The 21,247-nt window shown below is 32.8% G+C and overlaps 1 protein-coding gene across 1 annotated transcript in view; it reads right to left on the bottom strand.

Moving 5' to 3' along the window:
* The window catches only part of LOC123656862 (WASH complex subunit 1-like), a 37,193-nt gene continuing 15,946 nt past the window's right edge, over positions 1 to 21,247 (bottom strand). Inside the window, exons 5-6 of the mRNA XM_045592474.1 lie at positions 8,620 to 8,752; positions 1 to 523 (exon numbers count right to left, since the gene is read on the bottom strand). Of these exons, the coding sequence (XP_045448430.1) occupies positions 332 to 523; positions 8,620 to 8,752 (325 nt within the window). The 3' untranslated portion in view covers positions 1 to 331. The remainder of the gene's footprint in view (positions 524 to 8,619; positions 8,753 to 21,247) is intronic.

Here is a 21,247-nt window from a genome sequence, read left to right as displayed (position 1 = left end):
TATTGTAAACTTATTTAATTTTATAAAGAAACTTATTAAAAGATACAAAAGAAAATAAAAGCTGAAAAGATAAAAGTAGTCGACAGTCAATCACAATAAAATCAAAATTAACAGTAACACTTAATTGTTTCCTTCTATTTTACCCGCTTTATTTTCGACGAAATTTAAATTTTTTGCTGAAAGCCCTCAATTTCATCGGACAGGACTTCGAAACGAACACCTATTGCAACGAATCTTATTACTTATCACAGTGACATTATTTCCAGTCGAATTAGATGGAACTCGTGCTGAAATACGTCATACTAGCACAGGTTCGGTCGGTTCAGTTGGTTCAGTCCCAGTCATCTTCGCTGGAGGAGCGCTGCGGCGAGGACTGGTCTCCGGGCTCGGGGATGACGCTCGCCAGTGTGTGAAGCACGGATCCGCCTCTGGAGCGCTCGGCGCCCGATATCCCCCGCCGTCGCATCGAAAGCTTCGCGTGTAGGTCCGCCATTAGATCACCTCCGATAGACGCGTTACCACCCTGCCAGACAAACATTTTAATGAAAAAAACAAAAAACAAAACACATATTATTTTACCCAAGTAGGCTTCAAATGTTAAAAGCGCTTTCTTTCTTTCTTTTTATCTTAATTTTACACAATAGAATTTTATTATTAGTTTTTATTAAATTTATTTCAACTACCCTCGATTATGAACATCTGATCTGAACACTGATTTAACTGATCTAAGAAGCTATTTAAAAGAAATCAACATGAAACATCGACAGACCCGTTTCAGATGGCAAACGTAATTATGAAACAGTTTAACAGACTATATTGTTATATTACACGAAATAATTTTTAGTCATCGAAACGTGGTTGTTTATACAAAAGTTTTGATTATTTATAGCACCCGGTTATTGTTTTCAGGACGTTTATTTTCAACATCCGTAAAAGTATGTCTACAGTAAATATGAATGATTGATAGCATTTCATTTTATTTTATCTCTAGTGACGGGTGATAAACGGAGTTCGAGGTTAAATACTACACGCTAGAGGTTAAATTGGAATATTTACAGAATCGACTGACGATATATAAACACGACGTAAATCAGTATGTGATTTCTCTTGAATTATATCGATTTGTATATTAAATGAGGTCAATGGCAGTATTTTATAATAATGATAAGAATTAATTATTAGAACTGTGAATATAAAAATAGAAATTTCCAAGAGTCTGACACCGTTATCGATTTCAATTGACATGTAATTCAATGAATACCGTATCCGCGATATGCAGCTGTAAATAACACATTCATTATAATTTTATTTATTAAATGTAACAAATGTCTTAAGGCACATAACGATACGTGTATATAATATACGGACGAGTCAAATTTTTCGAAGACATCGATCGTTACGACCCACAGAGGTCACAGCGAGAGAGTTCCATTTAAGGTCATCGTTGTTCGGTTACGTTCGAACCACCTAACGTTCCAATAGCACCGTCCCTTTCGAACGAGCAGGATAAAGCTCAATTGAATAATTCAAGTAATAAACATTTGGAACTGAACCTGCTCTTCCTTTTTAAGGCCATATCAATGGTATTTCAACGAGCGCTTACCGAGAAGCAAGCGAGCCGGAAAAAATAAGAGAGCAAAAGGCATTCTACTTAGTGCAAAATTTAAATTCTTCAAATGGTCATGATCATACCGAAGGTGTGCACGCACTGAGCGCTACGGGCCATTGCAATACACGTTACGTCAATAATGGCTGGCTAATATATACCTAATTACAAGACGCGGCGTGAATTAATAAACAATTGTAAAACTATACAAACCATTTAATTATAATTTACCCACATTTGCGCACGCATTGTTAGTCATCTGGTCTTTTGCCTGCATATTTTTTCTTCTTCTACGTTACAAACATCACTACTTACTTAAAATTATGTAAATAATCATGTTCTAAGAAAAGTAGACGTAGTAAAAAACAAGCATATTTTATTATTCTATATTTTATTCAAAGATAATGTTATCAGTTTCGTAATACGGAATTAATTAGTTGTATATCAAGAAAAAAAAAAAAAAAAAAAACAAAGTACATTTGAATCCGTTTAATACCGTTAAAAAAACCTTTAACATTTTCTTATTAATTAGCTACAGATCCTCGGGTTTTTAGAGAGTTCATAGAGTATAACTATATTGTATAAGTATTTAAGTTATTTTTCATACATATGTTTTTAAGGACGTGTTCCGGAAACGATATAGTTAATTTGACTCGGTATATTTTTTATACTACATTGTATACAGTTTTCAGAATAGGACCAGTGTTCACGGGAACAATGAGCCTTCGGCCCAGACGTTGGGCACCGGTTCAATGCGAGACCTGCTTTCAGATGAATTCCGTGTAATCGATCGGTTTAACAAAATACCTGAATAGTGACCCTTGCATTCTTTGTTAAGTCGGCTAGTTTTGTTTGCGTTTTAAAAATAACAATACGATTCTACGGTTAAACTAAATTTAATAAATGCATCATTCCACAACGATACGTGTAGGAAATAATAATTATTGTTGACAAATTAATCCACCAGCTTACCTCGCAGTGGGACAGCGTGGAAGCTTAAGCTTACGCCCAGCTGAGAGGCATTTAAACATTACTATACCAACAATTTGTAACTCAATGAAACTTGAGACAAAATACTTTAAAAGTATCGTCAAAAGACACGCGCATGTGAAACTAACTCATATAATACTTTACCATTTATTGTTAGAAATGCTGTTATACTAATAGATATATTTATAAAACATATGAAGCTTTTGAACACACACATGCCTAGGTTTTACGTTTTTAAGTGACTGAGACTCAAGTACTCAGTTATTAGTACTTTTTTTCCTGCATAAATTCGACACAGGTTCACAAATTTTTATTTATGACGAAAACGAAAGAATGCGTTGACAAAATTGGACTGCAGTATTACTTACAGAAATAGGATTCTGAAATGCTAAGAAACAACCTAGAAACATTTGAACTACAAAAACTTTACCGGTTTTAACATTAGTGTTTATTTTATTTTATTATTAACTAGCTGTACCCTGCGCGCGCTGCTACGCTATTTTTATTTTATTTTTTTGGTCGTAACAACTCAGAAACATTTGAGGGCTCATGCATAACACTTTGGTGAAGAACATGACGTAATCAAATGCATAGTTTACGATTCCAGAAAGGAGATACAGACAAACATTTATTTTTATATATACAGACTAGCCTCTTATCGCAAAATCTACATACTTTAATTTTTAGTCATACGTAATTTAACTAAATTCTAATGTAGGTTCCCCACGCTAAATTAATAAGAGGACACTTATATAATAACAACACTGTCTAAAACCCCAGAGAAAAATTATGTTCCATTTTGTCAAAAAAAAAGTAACATAAAAAAGATAATTTTTGCCACCTTCAACGAAGTCGTTTCACAGAGCGTCTTCAGCGAATAATCTATAAAAACAATGAAACGTGTTTCCTTGTGTCCGAAAGAAACTTGCATATTCCCGGGAAATGCGCGACAAAAGAGCAAGAAACTTGGCGATCAGCAGAAGTCGACTTTCATAATATTTAAATGTACTAATCTTTTATACTATAATTTTTTATTTATTTATCAACATAAAATCCATTCCAACTCAGTAAAGTTTCTACCCATGTTAAATTAAAATTAATCAATTTAATTTAATTAAAAAAAAATAAACAAAACGGTGTTAAACTCAAGCAGCATCCACTACAAGTTGAGATAAAATACGAGTATAATTCTCGTACTTCATTTTCAATTAGAAGGGATGCATCAAAAGTATTTTAAAGATCCTACATTTAATTTTAGTAATTTGTCAATTGTTTATATGTATTTCATATTATTATTTTATATTTACATACATACATAATATATATCTCTATATATGTATGTAACAAATGAATTCTTATTTTTCTTGATATATAATAGCCATAGCTTAAGAAAGAATTTGTCGATTTTACTTTACGGAACAAATAATAAAAAGTTAAAGTAAAGTAATTGATTACTTCAACATCACGCAATAGTTCGTATTTTTCGGTCGCAATACAGGCTAGCATTAATTTAGTTATGCACCGAACTGTCAGAATTATCAATAATGTTTCAACTTTAACATTAGTTGTACAGAGTAATTTTCTATATTAATACTAGCTGACTCGGCAAACGTTGTCTTGCCGCTAAACGCTATTTAAAAATAGGGGTTGATCGTAGAGGGTTGAAAATTTAGGGTTGTATGTATTTTTTAAATGTTGTATCATAAAAAATAAATAATTTAACTAAAAATTTAAAAAAAAAAATAAAAAAAAAATTTTAGGGGTGGACTACCCTTAACATTCCTTATTAGCCGTTTCGGAGGAGTTTAACTACAAACACCGCGACACGAGAATTTTATATATATATTAGATAATTTAACATAATTATTGAAATATTACTACACACATTAGTAAACTACGGCGTACCCATTTTCTAATTTTCTAAAAGTTCTAAAAGTTTTTAATTCCTCAATGCCTCACCCCGCGGATAAAAACTAACAATTCGCCGAAACGCATCCGTCGTGAACTCGGAATGACAACACCGCAGTATCTTATTAAAAACGGTCAAGTGTGAATTGCTTTCACGTGCCTCCATTGCTATTAATAATAAATTTCCTGTAATTTCCATTTAAAAAATAAAATAATTCATGATTTAATCACTAAAGGTCAAGTACGAAACAGTTTCGAGATTGACTTATGGAAAATTATGGAAAAGCTCTCATATGTCTCCATTCCAGACGAGTGGCGTAGTTGAAGGCGATTGTCAATCTTGATAGCAAGAACATCGTTTAATAAACGGAACAATTTGACAACAAAAAGCAAATACGTTGTTGTCTTATTGCAACGACATGTCATTACAGAAAATTGTTAAAAGCAAGACAGGGACGCGAGCGTTATCGCAAAGTTCTCGATAATGCAACACGAGCCCTACAGAGTTTCCAGTTAAGGACGCTATCACATTTTTCCACAAATATCAGTGTATTTCACGTACCATTTTAATTAATTAGGAGTCACCCTGAGAAGATATCTTGGTTTCAAATGAAAGATAATATATTCACATCCGAGTGAGATCATAAAAATTATATAGCCCCATACAAACTTTTCACACAAATACAGTTTAACCATCACGGAAATCGCAAAAAATTAAAAAAAGAAGGGTCTGAATAGGAACCATTACAGCAAAATACACTGCACTAAGAAAAATAACTACACTAAGAAATTGTTGCTTATTTAGTCCTCTATGCGTAGCGCTAGATATTTTATATAAAAATAAATAACATTTCTATTTATGAGAAAAATAAGAAACGCTCTCAAATTTCTTCATACATTTTTTACAAGTGAACCATCGTCGTTCGTCATTCCGCGCCGAAACGCGCTCATGGAAGCACGGCTGTATCGCTTCAGCGCAAGTAATAATTACGTAAAAAATGAGTTCCTTGTGTATACTGTGCTTGGACGAAATCGATACTTTACAAATTCCCACGCAATCCATAACTTTGCAACTCAAGATCTTCACAATCGATTGTCTTTGCTATGCATCTGGTTTATATATAATAATCAATAATAATAAGTAATCTTCGCAATTTGTCTTCTTTTTAACCGACTTCAAAATAAGGAGGAGGTTACTCAATTCGACCGTATATATATATATTTTTAATGTATGTTCGGAGATTACTTTTTCGTTTATGAACCGATTTTGATAATTCTTTTTTTGTTGGAAAGGAGGTATCTCTAGTTTGGTACCATGATAAGAAAACCAGAATCTGATGATGGGATCCCAGAGAAATTGAGGGAAACTTTCAAAAATCGTACGGGTGACTAGTAAATTTAATCATGTTTTCATTAAGTACTATAAAGCACTACTATTTAATAAAGGTCTGGAATCGATCTGATGATGGAGAAGAAAGATAGTCGAGGGAACTCTTCAACAATTTATAGCAATTACCTGCTTTATGAACTTAATTCGTTTCTATTGATGAGAATTTTGCACCTGTATTAGTTATAAGTGCTATTACAGTCTGATGATGGAGACAAAAGATAGTCGAGGGAACTCTTTAACGATTTATAGCAATTACCTGCTGTTTGAACTTAATTCGTTTCTATCGATGAGAACTTTGCACCTATATGAGTTACAAGTGCCATTACAGTCTGATGATGGAGACGAAAGATAATCGAGGGAACTTTTCAACGATTTATAGCAATTACCTGCTGTGTGGTCATCTGTGTCGCAGGACCAGGTTTGATGATGGAGCCGATAAACACTGGAGGGAATTTCTCAACAATTTACAGCAGCTACCTTTTGCTGTTTGACGACCGCTTTGATATAATGGTGCATGTGCCGTGTCGGCGGCGCCTAAACACCGACGGTCGCGGGTTCAATTCCCGCTCGGAGTGGATATTTATGTTTATACAAATATTTATTTTCGGTCTAGTTGTTAATCCTTGTGGTTCTCCCAACCTAGCCTCAGAGAACACGCTAGGCTGTCAGTCCCGGTTGTTATTACGTACACCTGATAGCGAACTTTACTCATAGCATGCCGACGCGTTAGCGCAGCGGTCACAGTACTGGTTGTTGCGTTGGCGTTAGTGGGTTCAATCTCCGCGACAGACATTTATATTGGCCATATAAGATGTTTGTCATGATCTGGGTGTTTGTGCTTGTGTATTGTGTATGTTTTCGGACCCCCGACACAAGAGAAAAAGCATCCTTGTTAGGACTACCCATCACTAAAAATTGTAAAATAAAATAATTTTTAACAAAAAAAAAACCGACTTCAAACAGGAAACTAAAAAGTGAAAAATAAATTTACTTAGTACAAAGTAATTCGTATTTTGATTTAGTTAATCAGAAATGATTAAATAAATATTTTATAATATTAAGTCGGTGCCAAGTAAATACTACAACAACCTGACTACAATAACAAATAAAAACAACACACACACAACAAACAAGTACAAAAAATATTATTAGATATATCAAAACAATAACAGAATAATAACAGTATTCAAACTAATCAATAATAAAAAAACTGTCAATGAAACAAATTATGAAAGAAAACTAAATACAACTTACGAGTAGATACTAGAGTAGTTATTTTTTACTTAGTTACCAAGTTCGACATTAAACTTACAACTAAATTTACTAATCAATACCAGTAAAATTAAAAATTAATACTTTCAAGTACCAAGATAAGTTACGTCGGTACAAAATCGAGCAGAAAGCGGTATCAATGTGTGCGTACGCGTAATGTTATTGTGTCGAGACTTAAATACCTAAACTTGAGCGAGTTAAAAATGTGATAGCGTCCTTAACGCCGATCTTTGAATCTATCGAACTGAGGCAGCGCTTGTTTTAATTAACGGCGAACTCTTTTTACGCTTAACACGTGTAAAGTAACAAACAATGGGAAATGATACTATTATCAATGTGCTATCATATCCATTATACTAGTAGTTTCTGAGAAACCGAACAACGTACAATTATCGCGGCTTCGTTGAACCGACCGTTGTGATCATAATTATATGAAGACTGATGAATTCGTTGTTTCCTACCGGGAATAGAATTTTCGTAAAAACCGGAGAACATTGAAACGACAAAAAATATATAAATGTCGACATGAATTATCCTTAAACGCAATATAGCTGCAAGAATGTATGCAATTATTGATGAATTAATTTTGATAAATTAAGAATAATAATTTCGTATAATGTCACAAACGGTCAATATAAATGTCAATGAAGCAAAAAGTGGAACGAGTTACGATTTGCATATTTGACTAATAAATAATAATCGGGTACCTTCGATGTTTTACAGTTGAACGGAGTTCGCAGAATTTACGCGGAATCTTTTATGTTACTGAGATTTAAAATATATTTCGAGATTATAAATTATCTTATCCGAAATGTCTGGTTATTAAGATGTTAATTGTGATTCCAATGAAATATTAGGTTTATTATGCATCGTAAATAACACGTTAGGCGACTTCTATGGAATAAGTATGACCTGTAACGGCCTAATAAAAAGCTATAAAAAATAAAGCTTGATTATTAAGTAGTTATTTATCATTCAGATAACGTATCGTGTGCGTTACAAAATAACACTACATTGAGCTGCGACATCACATAGACGAGAATGACCAGCAGATTTCAAATAAATTATTTAATTGTACCCTCATAGTTGCTAACATGCATACGTAGAACTACTGCGTATTGGTAAAAACAGCTCTAACGTGTTGATGACATCGAACCTTTTACCCTCTTTTTTAAAGTTACTTTATAGCTGTTAGGTTATAATATAACCAATTAACCTCTGAACTCGTGTGTGATGTGTTTGAACACATAACCTTGTGGAGGCCTATGTCCAGCAGTGGACTGCAATAGGCTGAAATGATGATGGTGATGATGATGATGATGAAGATGATGATGATGAAGATGATGATGGTAATCTTTGAAAGTGCTTAGCTATGTGTCTGAATGTTCCAGTCTAGGATGACAAATAGGTATTTTACTGAAGTTTTCTATGAACATTTAGTAGTAATAATTACCTTAGCAGGAGTAGATTCAGCGGCAGGTTTGAGCTTGGCGCGCCCGACTCCGCCGGCTTGTCGTATCGCGGCCATGAGGCTGGAGTGCGCGTCGCCGGCCGGGGCGGAGGCGGGGGCGTGCACGCGCTCCTCTCTAATAATAATATAATATAATTGAATTAAAAAAAGGAGTTTGATTTTACAAAAAATTATTATACATTGAAGCTGATTCTATAATGATCTTTTCTATAACCATAAAAACTTTTTCTAATATGCGGTGCGATAGCTAAACCTTCACGACATTCATATACTTATATCTTCTTATAGATGATAGAGATATATGTTAATAAATAAATCTATTTTAAGATCAAATAATATTTTACGAAGTAAAACAGAAATATACTCTAAAAGTGTAATTTATACTGCATTTCTCAAAAGCTTCACGAGAAGATGAAATTGCAAATGAAACGGAGACTTCGTGGCAACGTCTTAAATGCAGACAAAATTACTTCTCGGGAGTGACATTCTTGCATCTAAAATTGTTAAGAAACTGTGTATATTTTTTTGACGACATTTTGTAACTTTTGCAAGATATTCACTTTTTTATACTTAAGGGGCACGCTACACCTCGTATGAAATTTTCAAAAATCGATTTTTTGATATTTCGATAGGCCTTTAAAAATAAAATACTAAAATTTTAAATGAATAGTTCAATTAGTTTTTGTGTATAATACTTTATTGCACCCAAAAATACGTATAGAAAAAACAGAATAATAGTAAGGTTTATGGCAAAGGTGGACTTATCTCTGAAAGAGATTTCTTCCAGTAAACCCATGGTCATGAGTAAGTGTTTCATATAGCGAAGCAAACAGTGCAAGAAGTATTTATTAAGAAGAAAATAAAAAAAAAACACCAAAAAAATTAAATAAATAATAGATAATAAAATTTATATATATACAAAAATGTAACATACTACATTAACAATTAATATAAAGATACATACCAAAATACAAATATACAAATATACTTAATACTTATACATATACATACTCACTATAATATTTAAGTAAATACATACATATTCTATAATATACAGATGATTACACATTAGCTAGTGAAAGCAAGTGTTTCTTTAATTTATATTAAAGGGAAGGACTAGTTTGAATGACTCTTGGGAGTTTGTTCCATAGTATGGAGGCACGTACCGAATAAGAATTAAACTTAAATTTTGTATTACATTTCGGTATGTCTAGCTTAGCTGTAACGCCGGGGCGCCTGGAACAAGTAGGAGACTTTGTGTTACAGACTAAACTTTTAAAGTGGAGCTCGGGTATTAGAAAGTTTATATTATTCAAGTTTAATTGTTAAAGTTTAATTTATTAAGTAAATACTATTAGTAATTTAGTAACGTATTGAAATTAAAAAAAAATGACTTTTAATCAAGCAAGTTTTAATTAAGTCATTTTTTATATATATTTCATATTTCAGTTACCATAAGCCATTAATAATAAAAAAATATAATATCGATAACAATGATAGTAATAATTCTATTACAATTAATGAAATGCTGTAATAATCTTAGTAGTAATAAGGTAAAATGAAATAATTATTGTATTATTTGTATTCATGGCTATGATAATAAAAACCTTTTGTTAAACTTTTTCTAATTTAACTTTAATAACCAATTTCTGTAAAGCTGCATATAGTAGATCATTGTTCGAAAAATAAGGTCATAGAGAAATTTCACTTCTTACGTGTGTACACTAGTACACGCACACATTTTTTCAGCCACGGTGAAGGCCACAATCACTGCAGCAGTGGAAGACTCTTTTAATAACTTGAGCGATAGCAAAAAACTCGCTAAAAATTTTTCTTTTTTCATTTCAAAATATCTGTTTATTTATTAATTATTTATAAATATATCCTATAAATTTTAAAATATTTTATGAAGTAGTTTTTTCAAATCCCATGAATCATCTTTTTAGGCGGTCACACTAAGTGTAGCCCTTAATGTACCATTCTTTACGAATTCGTTACGCATAACTTGCTTATATTGTCCTCCTACCCGCAACCGACGTCACAAAGAATGATAAATAAAAATCCAAAATATTTAACCAATGCAAACAAGACATTGCAAGAACGAATATAAAAGTGTATGCGGGACGAATGAAGTACTCAGAAATCGATATAATTAATTTAGTAAACAAAACGAAGGTCGCTTGTGACACCTCGCGAACTGGTATTATGATAAATGGCATACTTATTCCATTCATTAGTTAGTATCATGCGGGCATTTATTATATATAAACTTATTATTATACATCCTACTAATACAATATTATAAGTGCGAAAGATTGTGACGATGGATTGTTTCACGCAAAAATTACTTAACAGATTGTAATGAAACTTGGTACGTAGGCAGCTCGAGATCCAGAATGACATACAGGCTAACTTTAATACCGACATTCCCACGGGGCCGGAAATTACGCGCGTGAAACCGCGTGGCACCGTTAGTTGTAATTTTATGGAATCGCCTTAGTAAATAAAAAATATGATCAAATATGTCGACCTATATAATATTTGGACAGTGTCTAAAACGACACGACACGGCGCGGCGTGGCGCTAAAATTGAAACGGCGCAATATTTAGGTCACATAAACGAGATGCCTTCACCTTTCACATCGGGCCTCTTTCAATTGAACTGAGTCCTTGATCTCAGTTCATCAAAACAAAAGTCGCCATGCTTATGTTGAATTTTTGAAACGATCGTATTGAACAAAGAACTTTAACTACCTAGGGTCGTATTACATACAAGTGTAATAATATTAAAAAGATGTTAATTTAAATTGTAAGTGACATGAAATAGGGTTGCAGGGACTAAATATTGTTATGACCTTCATGAGGTATCGATTGAACGTGTTGGGTTAAGTTTAACTGCGGTGTACTAATTGTTTTATACTGTTAGTCACGACGGTGTTCACGATGGGCATAAATCGATTAACCGTTATAAGCGCTCACCGCAGTCCTACTGACTTAAAGCTGGCGAGAACTTGTACCAACGTAGATACTGGGATTTGTATAATTAGGTCTGATTCGTCATTATATATATATATATATATATATATATATATAATTAGATATATATATATAATTAGATATAGAGTACCTAATATTCGTAACGTATCTACGTTGGTACAAGTTCTCGCCAGCTTTAAGTCAGTAGGACTGCGGTGAGCGCTTATAACGGTTAATCGATTATATATATATACATATATATATAGGTATATTTCGAAATATGTTTTTAATTCATTATTTTTAGACAGTGGGAAACGATTCATATTGGACACAGAACAAAAAAAAATCTTAAATATTTCACATAATTGCATTTTAATAACTTCGTGAAAGATTTTTAGAGTACCTAATATTCGTTTGATTATGATATTTTGTGGTAACGGGTAAATCTATTAAATTGATTTCTAAGGATATAATTATAAATAATAATAATAATTGATAGTGATGCTAGAAATTTAACAGGACGTGAAGAATACGATAAACGACAAAAGGATATCCGCAGTTCGATATGATAGACCCTAGAACTATCTTGTTGCAGACGTAACGTTTGTGTTTGGGTGACTTTTATAGATATCGGCACGGATATTGGGGTACAGATACATTTTTTACATTTATAACTTATAAGTATGACAATAGTTATACAAAAGCTCAATTCTAGCTTGCAAGTCACAATTCTAGTGTAACTTGGACCGACGGACAGACCGACAACGGAATTTTTGTATAAAAAATAATCCTACTAACACCTGGGTACGAAAAACACTACCTATATAACAAATTATAACTAAAACGAAAACTGCTAACACTTAAAAGATACATTACGAATACTTTATAAATAGTACTGAGCGTATTCGTTTATTTTCTGTTCTTAGAAGCGAATTAATTGTTTACCGGTAACAATTTAAACTAGGAATAAATTGCGCTAATAGAGGTAAGTAAGCGTCAAACATTTGCGTTAAAAAATCTTAAGGTGACCGGAAAAAAAAAAATACAAAACATTTTACATTTCGTGGAACACACATAAAACGTTTATTATATGTGTACTCAATGGAATTCCAGTCTTAAACGATCTCGGGAACCACCAAATCGATGGAACCACATTTATCCTCCTTAGAATAATATTATTGTAGCGTTTACTATAATTAAAAAAAAGTACATAATGAAATAGATGTAAATACTCAACTTTCTTTCTCTCACCAAAATATATTGCACATTATTTTCAAACATACAAAATGAAAAGCTATCTATTAACGACATACAGAACAAAATTAACACAATAAGTAGACATTACAAAAACAAATAATATTGACTGTTTCAATTTTAAAAATAAACTATTCTTATAAATTTTATTTCAAGAGGCAAATAATGTCGATTCTATAATTATCACAGACATATAAAGATATTTAATTTTCGTCTGGTCTCAAAACGTTCGTTTGGCACCGATCCAGCTCGAAGTGCACTTTGATAAATATGTATACGAGGTATAGTTCGCGTCATGTAAAAAGAACGCTGAAAGAAACTGGAGGGGGTGCGTTTGCGCATGGGTATACTCGCGCACAAGTACTACTGTTTTATTTTTTAATTAGGCTTTCACTCGCGGCTTCGTATAATGGTTATTGGTAGGTACATTAAAAAATACTAGAAATACCAGTGCGAATTATTCGGACTAAATAAGTATAATAATTATCACTTTACAAAATCACAATTTTTTTTTAAACAAAAGCAATAACAATTTTTTTTAGTTATTGAAATGTCGTATTCAAAAATAATAATTATCTGTACTCTCGATAGTCGTATCTTAATAGTTTTTATGTGTTTAAAATGATAAATTGATAATTGTTTTTTAGTGAAATAAATAGTAAATGGAGAATTTTGTAATTTAAAACTTTTGTGCGCGATAATAATTTGAGTCGACGTCGAACTGTCAACCGCTGTCAACCAATAGCACACCGGCAAGCATGCGACAGTGATAAACACTCCCGTCCCCCTACCCCGTACCACCAAATAGACCGATAAATCGCTTCTGCGCAGCTTCAAGGCCAGCGTTCTTTTTACATGACGCGAACTATAATGATGTACTACAAAATATTTTACTGTGAACGAACGTGATTACAGGCTATCGTCTAATAATTTAAATGACACTTAAACCATTCGTTAAACATCAAACAAAATTATCAATTATGTTTATTGCTAATTTCGCTTAATGGACGGAAAGAAACCAAGAATATCAATAGTACTCAATGATCATTAGTACATTAAGGCATTTATATAAAGTTTAAATTTTCTGGGTGTCTATAAATAATTTATACGGGATTTAGTACCGCGATTATCACAGGCGCCCGTGAACATAATTATCAAATATCGTGCACATATAGCCTCTGGCACGTCGCCAGAATTTTGGAACTTTCAAAATGACTAACGCGGTAAGTCCCGTATAAGTAAAATTATTAAGTAATTAATAGTGATGTAAATAAAAACAAAGCCAGTACTGCGGTCACCAACCTGCCCAGCGTGGTGACTATGGGCAAAACACATGAGTTCACATTATTTTTGGCGTAAACTTGTGGAGGCCTATGTCCAGCAGTGGACTGTATAGGCTGTAATGATGATGATGAAATAAAAACACATATGATTAGCGATACAATATACGAGGCAGTGGTACAAGAGATAACCTTAATATAGAGGTACGAATCGAGTAGACATTGACAGTGGAGACAAAAATAGAAAAACTTTCCAGATTACAACTCTCTACGGACGTTTCTGGGAACGCAGATCACGACAGCGAGCGTAACATAGGCGCCCAACATAAATAGCTCTTCGTGAGAAATACGCGCGAACGTTTCCTTCCTCACTATGTGCCACTAAATTTTATTTATAAGGGCCGATGCCCTCATAAACTACTAAAAATATATTAGTATCTCGTAAGTAATCTTAATTCTGAATAAGACTGTAATTATTGTTTCTTACTATAAATTTTCTATAAACAATTTCAACGAAATTTTGTCTTTTATTTATTATAAACATGACGTCGCGATGACCTATTGGCGTCGCAAGGCTAGCGTTATTTTAACAAGATATGGGGATGGTTTCGACACCATGTTCATATCTAAGGCGCTATAAACTGTTTAATTAATAAATTTCACGATAAATAATTAATGTATAATAGTCAGAAATGTTAAATATTAAATTATAAACAAAACAATTACAAAGAATTAAGAAATGAAATAATAACAACTGATTAAACTAAGTAAACGTTATTCGTATCTTTATTACGAAACATGTGTTTGTTTGCTGTTCATTTATTGTGAACTCGAGTAATATATTTTTCTGAACACACACCTAAGGTCACAGAAGAATAGTTATTGTGTTGTTCAGTGAAAAGATACACGTATAACCACGTAGACAGCATTCATTAATTACGCCCATAACGTCAGGCTATATTGGAAGTTGGCTTAGATCTTACCTAAGCCGTCTCATCCCGATTTCAATTTGCCAAAACTACCTATAAAAGATTTTTCAATACGAAGAATGTTACAGAGATAAGTTTAGTATAAGAGCATATACGTATTGTGTATACGTATAAAAAGACTTATTACATATTTTTATTTAGATTTTAACGATCTTTACAACTGCAGTTTCTTTCTTAAGATATAGCCTGTCACTTGTTATTTTTCATCACGTAGCATTCCATTGACGAAACTATTTTAAAAATCGGTCCAGCAGTTATTGAGTATGTTTATTACAAACAAACAAAAAAATAAATCTTCTTTACAATATTAGTATAGATTTATATTTATAAGCTCTCGTATTATGACAGAATGACACAAAAAAAGTATTTCATTACATAATACCTTGATTTAAAGATGCCGATTTTTTTTAATCCTATGAGAGTACGCATTCATTAATGGCTCAAGAGAGGCTTAAAAGCTTAGGTGCAGTGGAGTCTAAATAATAGGGTCTGAGACACCGCTCTATTCCTAAAGTATCACTAGAACTTATCATTTTGTACTATTTCATTATTGCTCTAGTCCTGATGTGATAGATAAGTAATATTTAAACAATTTTAAAGCAAGTTACGTATTATTTATAGCACTATATTTACTACATTTAATATATTTACAGTTTTCAATTACAAAAACAAGTTGGCAAAGGCGAACATATCTCTAAAAGAGATCTCTATCTAGTATTAGTTACTAAGTGTATTTATTCTAGATTCTAGGCATTATAACAAAAATAAATATACCTTTATATAATTTGTCGAAAACATTGTCGAAAACACTTTGTGTATTCCCGAATGACTAAAAATTAAAACATAAAATTGTTTTTTTTTTTTTACAAGAAACTACATTGCGACTTGTGGATCTTAAGAGTTCATAAAAGCTAAGTAGCTGGAACTAATTTAACTATCAATAAATTTAATGGTTCCAGTTCGGTTAATGTATGCTTCCTTCAACCCGTCCACCGTGAAATGAATTATTGGTCTACATATAAATTTGACGTGTAATTACGCAGGTGCTAATATAGGTGATGTAATTTTTTGACTTCTTGTAGTCATAAGCATTATTATTAATACCTAAAACGGAGCACTTTTTCAAACAGTATACTATTTATACATCAAATAATTGTTTATTGTATTTTATTTGTGTAACAAAATAATTTTAATCTATATAAATAAAAATGAATATTCCTAAGGAGGTAAGGTTTTTAAGTTTATAAGGTCCGCGGAAGGTAGTAATACAAAAATTAAAAAAAAAGAAATATATTATTACGATTAACATTTGACAGAACGGACTTTGACAAGACAGCTTAGTAATAGATGTTTATTTATTGCTGACGGTACATGATGGGACCACACGTCCACGCGTATAGCTTGTAACAGTGCCGAAATGCGACACAAAGGATCACTACAAACATGTTAAATGTATGGAACATTTATTGTTGTTTTATGGTTTAACGTCTTAATATTAGTTTAGTTTGTTTCACATCGCGTGCAACTCGAATTACAATGACCGAGGACGGTTAATTTCCTGCTGTCATTCATTGATCGACTCTACAATTATTCGATGGTTTATAAGCCTTCGAGATTACTTTTTAATTATGTTACTATAAATACCTACGTCGCAAGTTATTACCGCGTAAGAATATTTTATGTTATTACCTGTCAGATTCTCGTTATTCTAGTCGGGTCTAAGAGGATATTTATTAATTTAGACATCAATCAATTACAATACAAAACCTACAATACCGACCGGGGTGGCTTAAACAAAAATTTCAAAACTATTACGTCCTTACAAAACGAATCGTTTTAGTATACACGGATTGGACTAAAATAATTAAGAGATTGACGAATTCATTTATCTTTCTCGTTATTTATAAGTAAGCTCTGATCCAGAGGTTCCCCGCTAAAAAAGAACTAAGCCGTTTATATCGACCGAAGAATGTCGATGAAACTAGGTCTAGAAAAAATATAAAAGTATAAATATCGCACTCTTGCGATTCTTATCGTTAAATACACCCTTTTTTTATTAAATGTCACTCAGTAGTGAAAAAAACAATAAAATACTATCATGAATGCAGATTAACAGATACTCGTACCGTTACTGGAAATTTTTACTTTGTAATAAAAAAGTTAAGGTGAATAAAAATTTCATTGGCACTTTTATAGCTGTGTCCGAACAAATTGTACAGTCGCACGGATGACACTCGCCTGGTGATATTACATTCAATTTATAGAGGGTCAACGTGCCTTGTCTGCAAGTGGAAGTAATGATTTAACAATCGCCCATTGAAATATGTCAATCTTAAACTGAATTTATGAATTCAATAATAAATATTCCGCAATATGGATTATTCACTTATTTAGGTCTGCCTAACGATGTAGCGGAGATAACCGGGACCGACGCCGTCGTCGGTCCCGATCGTTACTCATAGGAAGGAATATGTCCGTCAACTCGCATTGGAGCAGCGTGGTGGATTCAGCTCGGATCCTTCTCCTCCGGAAAGAGGCCTATGCCTAGCAGTGGAATGTTACAGGCTGAAGCGAAAGATATAGCAGATACAAACGACTATAAAACTACGCTGCTTTTAATGTTAAAAATGCATTTTTATGTGCAACGGAAAAACCGTTAAATACTCCATTGTAAAAAACACATTACAGGTACTGAAGACAGTGCTTAGTAAATGTATAAATTTCTTCTTTCTTATAAATTTATACTAAATGAATTAATCCAAACAACTTTTTTGTAATAATTCTATCTCTAGATAAGAATCGATCAAATGAATTAATCTTAGAAGGCTCAATTGAAATCAATTCTGTAGTTTTACCGCAGTAGGTACATCATAAGAGTGAACTTTTTACTATTTTATTTATTTAGGACTAGCTTTTACCTGCGGTTTCGCTCGCATTGAATTTTTATAATAATAAGTATCCTATGTTACTTCTTATATCTCCAAGAATAAATATGTGTACTAAGTTTCAAGATAATCGATTAATTAATTTTCACGTGAAAGCGTTACAAACAAACTTTCATTCACATTTATAATATTAGTGGGGATGAGGATTTACTTCCAACACTAATAACGAACAATTCTCTAAACGAAGCAAAACGCATCATCGTTTACCCACGCACACGTATTATTGTTGCGCGCCCGCAATTGCCTTGTAAGCCGTTCTATGAATTAGCTCGGTGACGTCATCCTATCGGAGTTAAGTTTATTTACGTTACGTTTTGTCGTAACAAAGCGGGTTGTGTATTTCATTTTTAATAACCCTGGTTTCTCCAGCTGGTAATGAACGGACAATTACAAATTCTTCGAATTTATTAAGTAAATTGAAGATTAATCTTTTCAATCTTTTATGTTTTCCTCAATGATTTATCGCTATAGCGGCCATAGAGCCGGCTATCTCCAATAAGCGTATAATCTCTGTTGCACGTGACTTCACTCGCATATTACGTATTTGTAAATAAATATTAATTCAACAACAACAAATCGAGCGAATGAGATTTTTATAAACCCGCTTACCCCCATAGTTTGCGATACAAAACTCCACAATACATATTCTACGAAACCTTCCAAGTGTCTACTACTACGGCTCCAGAGTTGCTGTCACCGTTTGGAATAACAATTGTATAGATAAACAACATATTTCAAAGTATATGTTTTGATGTAAAACAAAGTCACGTTTCATTTTGAATCTTCATTTAGAATCATTTTTCATTCATTTAGAATCTGTTTTACCGATTGATAATTATTTGACATAAAGTTATGATAGGTTTTAGCAGCAGGTAATATTTCTGTAGGTTCTGTTTTTAACCGACTTCAAAAAAAGGAGGAGGTTACTCAATTCAACCGTATATATGTTTTTTTTTTATGTATGTTCGGGGATAACTCTGTCGTTTATGGACCGATTTCGATAATTCTTCTTTTGTTGGAAAGGAGATATCCCTAGTTTGGTGCCATGATAAGGAAACCAGGATCTGATGATGGGATCCCAGAGAAATCGAGGGAAACTCTCGAAAATCCGCATAACTTTTATACTGGGTGTACCGATTTTGATGATTTTTAATTTGATCGAAAGCCGATGTTTATCATATGGTCATATTTAAATTTCATCGCGATCTGATTACAACTTTTGGAGTAATCTTTGATAATGTGCATTTACTTGACATTTTTTTTGTCTACCTACGTTATACCTATTACTTGTCGATACAATTGAAGTCGGTTTTTCTTTGTTTGCCTGCAAATACCTACTAATAAACGACATGTCACAGTTTGAACAGATATATTTTACTGAAGTTTGAAGGTGAAAAATAATAAACAGGACCGACCAGGTTCTTTTTCTTTGGGGTGCGGTGTATATCAAAAACTTATCTAGTGCATGTCGCTGTACTTCGGACAGCTTTATCAGACCCAGTGAAACTGGTCAGAAATACTCTAAAACAATATAGGTATATTGTTAATATTACATTACTATCATAAATAATTACGAGTTATTTTTGTTGAATTTGAAATGAATGCAACCGGTTAATAGAGAACCAAATGTAATAAATTGAAGTAGCGGTTCCCAAGAAATGTAACATAATATTGAGACCATAAACAAAGAAATATTTATCTAGTTTGTCAAGATATTATAATTGATACGTTTTTTTTTTAGAAACGATTAACATTCTAATTTGTAATTTCTGGTAAACCGTTTACTGGTTTCGACATTTAACGACCACGATTCGACGAATATATTAATAGCATTAATTATATTAACATAAAGTTCTATATATAAATATATATTATTCGATAACTGGTATTTAGATAAATTGTAAATGCAAAAAATATCTATATTTAATGAAACAAACAAGCGCCGCTTTTTATTTTAATGAATTAGAACACTTGTTTATTAAAAAATTGTACATTTGTAAATTCAGTAAAAGGTCATCAACCCATCAAGTATTAGCTTTACCCACTGATTGACGTATATATTAATATACGTCTGTCAGTGGGTGGCTACAGCTGGTCACAAGTCCCCTTTAACGAATAACGATCGCGACCTTGAGAAGCAAAACCAGTGTCCTATTTGTAATCTTTCGTCTACCTGGTGATGTACTATATGTCAAGACTGCACTGGTCGGTGCTGAGTCAAAATTCCAACATCTTGATACCTCAGCGACTATTGATATAATAGACTACACCGAGATCTGTATTCTTAGGTGGGCCATCAACAAGATTGATAAATCCGACAGGCTGTATATCGTGTTTAATTTTATATTTTCTTTATTTACATTTTTTTTATAAATAAACCTCCACACATCCTATAAAAACGCTATATATACATGTATAAGTTTATGATATACATTATTCCACTAACGAATTGACTTTATTATTATTATTGCAGGAAAACACAAGCGGATAACACTTGTACACATCGGCAGTATTCATGGATTTGTAGAGGAGCTCCAACCTTAGGATTGAAATATTTTGAATCTTCGGTGACTACTGACTACCAGCAAGATAGGGACGCCAATGTCTTAAAATATGTTCCATGACGTTTTACCTAAATTGGATGAGAATCCAGTTATTATTTTAGATAATGCAGCGTATCTTTTTCGAAAAGTTGACTAAACATGTTGTCATGTGTGTACTGCTGGTGTCTTATTTAAGTAAATAAATAAGTAAACTTCATCTTGAAAACAAGACATCATTGAATGGCTACAATCGAAAAATATTGCTCGTGACGTATAAGTTGCAACTTTTGGATTTAGTTAAGCAAAACAAAGACCGCTGTCGTAGACGAGATGGCAAAGTCCACAAATCGTCGCGTCATACGTTTGCCACCGTATGACTGTGAGCTCAACCCAATTGAGCTTGTCTGGGCTCAAGTGAAAGGCAGCAAAATACAAAAGTTATAAAATTGATGAAGTTCGAATTCTTTTGTTACAAGCCGACCTAGCATGCATACAACGAGATATCTCTTGACGAGAGAGAGAGATAATGTCTACATCGAGTATTTTCTCGATTACCCTAACATGCGCACTACGAGAGACAAAATTCTCTTCCGAAGACTTCGCCTTGTCGAGTAGAGAAACAT

The sequence above is a fragment of the Melitaea cinxia genome, chromosome 10 (genome assembly GCF_905220565.1).
Source record: "Melitaea cinxia chromosome 10, ilMelCinx1.1, whole genome shotgun sequence".
Lineage (NCBI taxonomy): Eukaryota > Metazoa > Arthropoda > Insecta > Lepidoptera > Nymphalidae > Melitaea > Melitaea cinxia.
The sequence above is the reverse complement of the archived record's forward strand: the minus strand, read 5'-3'. Positions and strand labels throughout refer to the sequence as shown.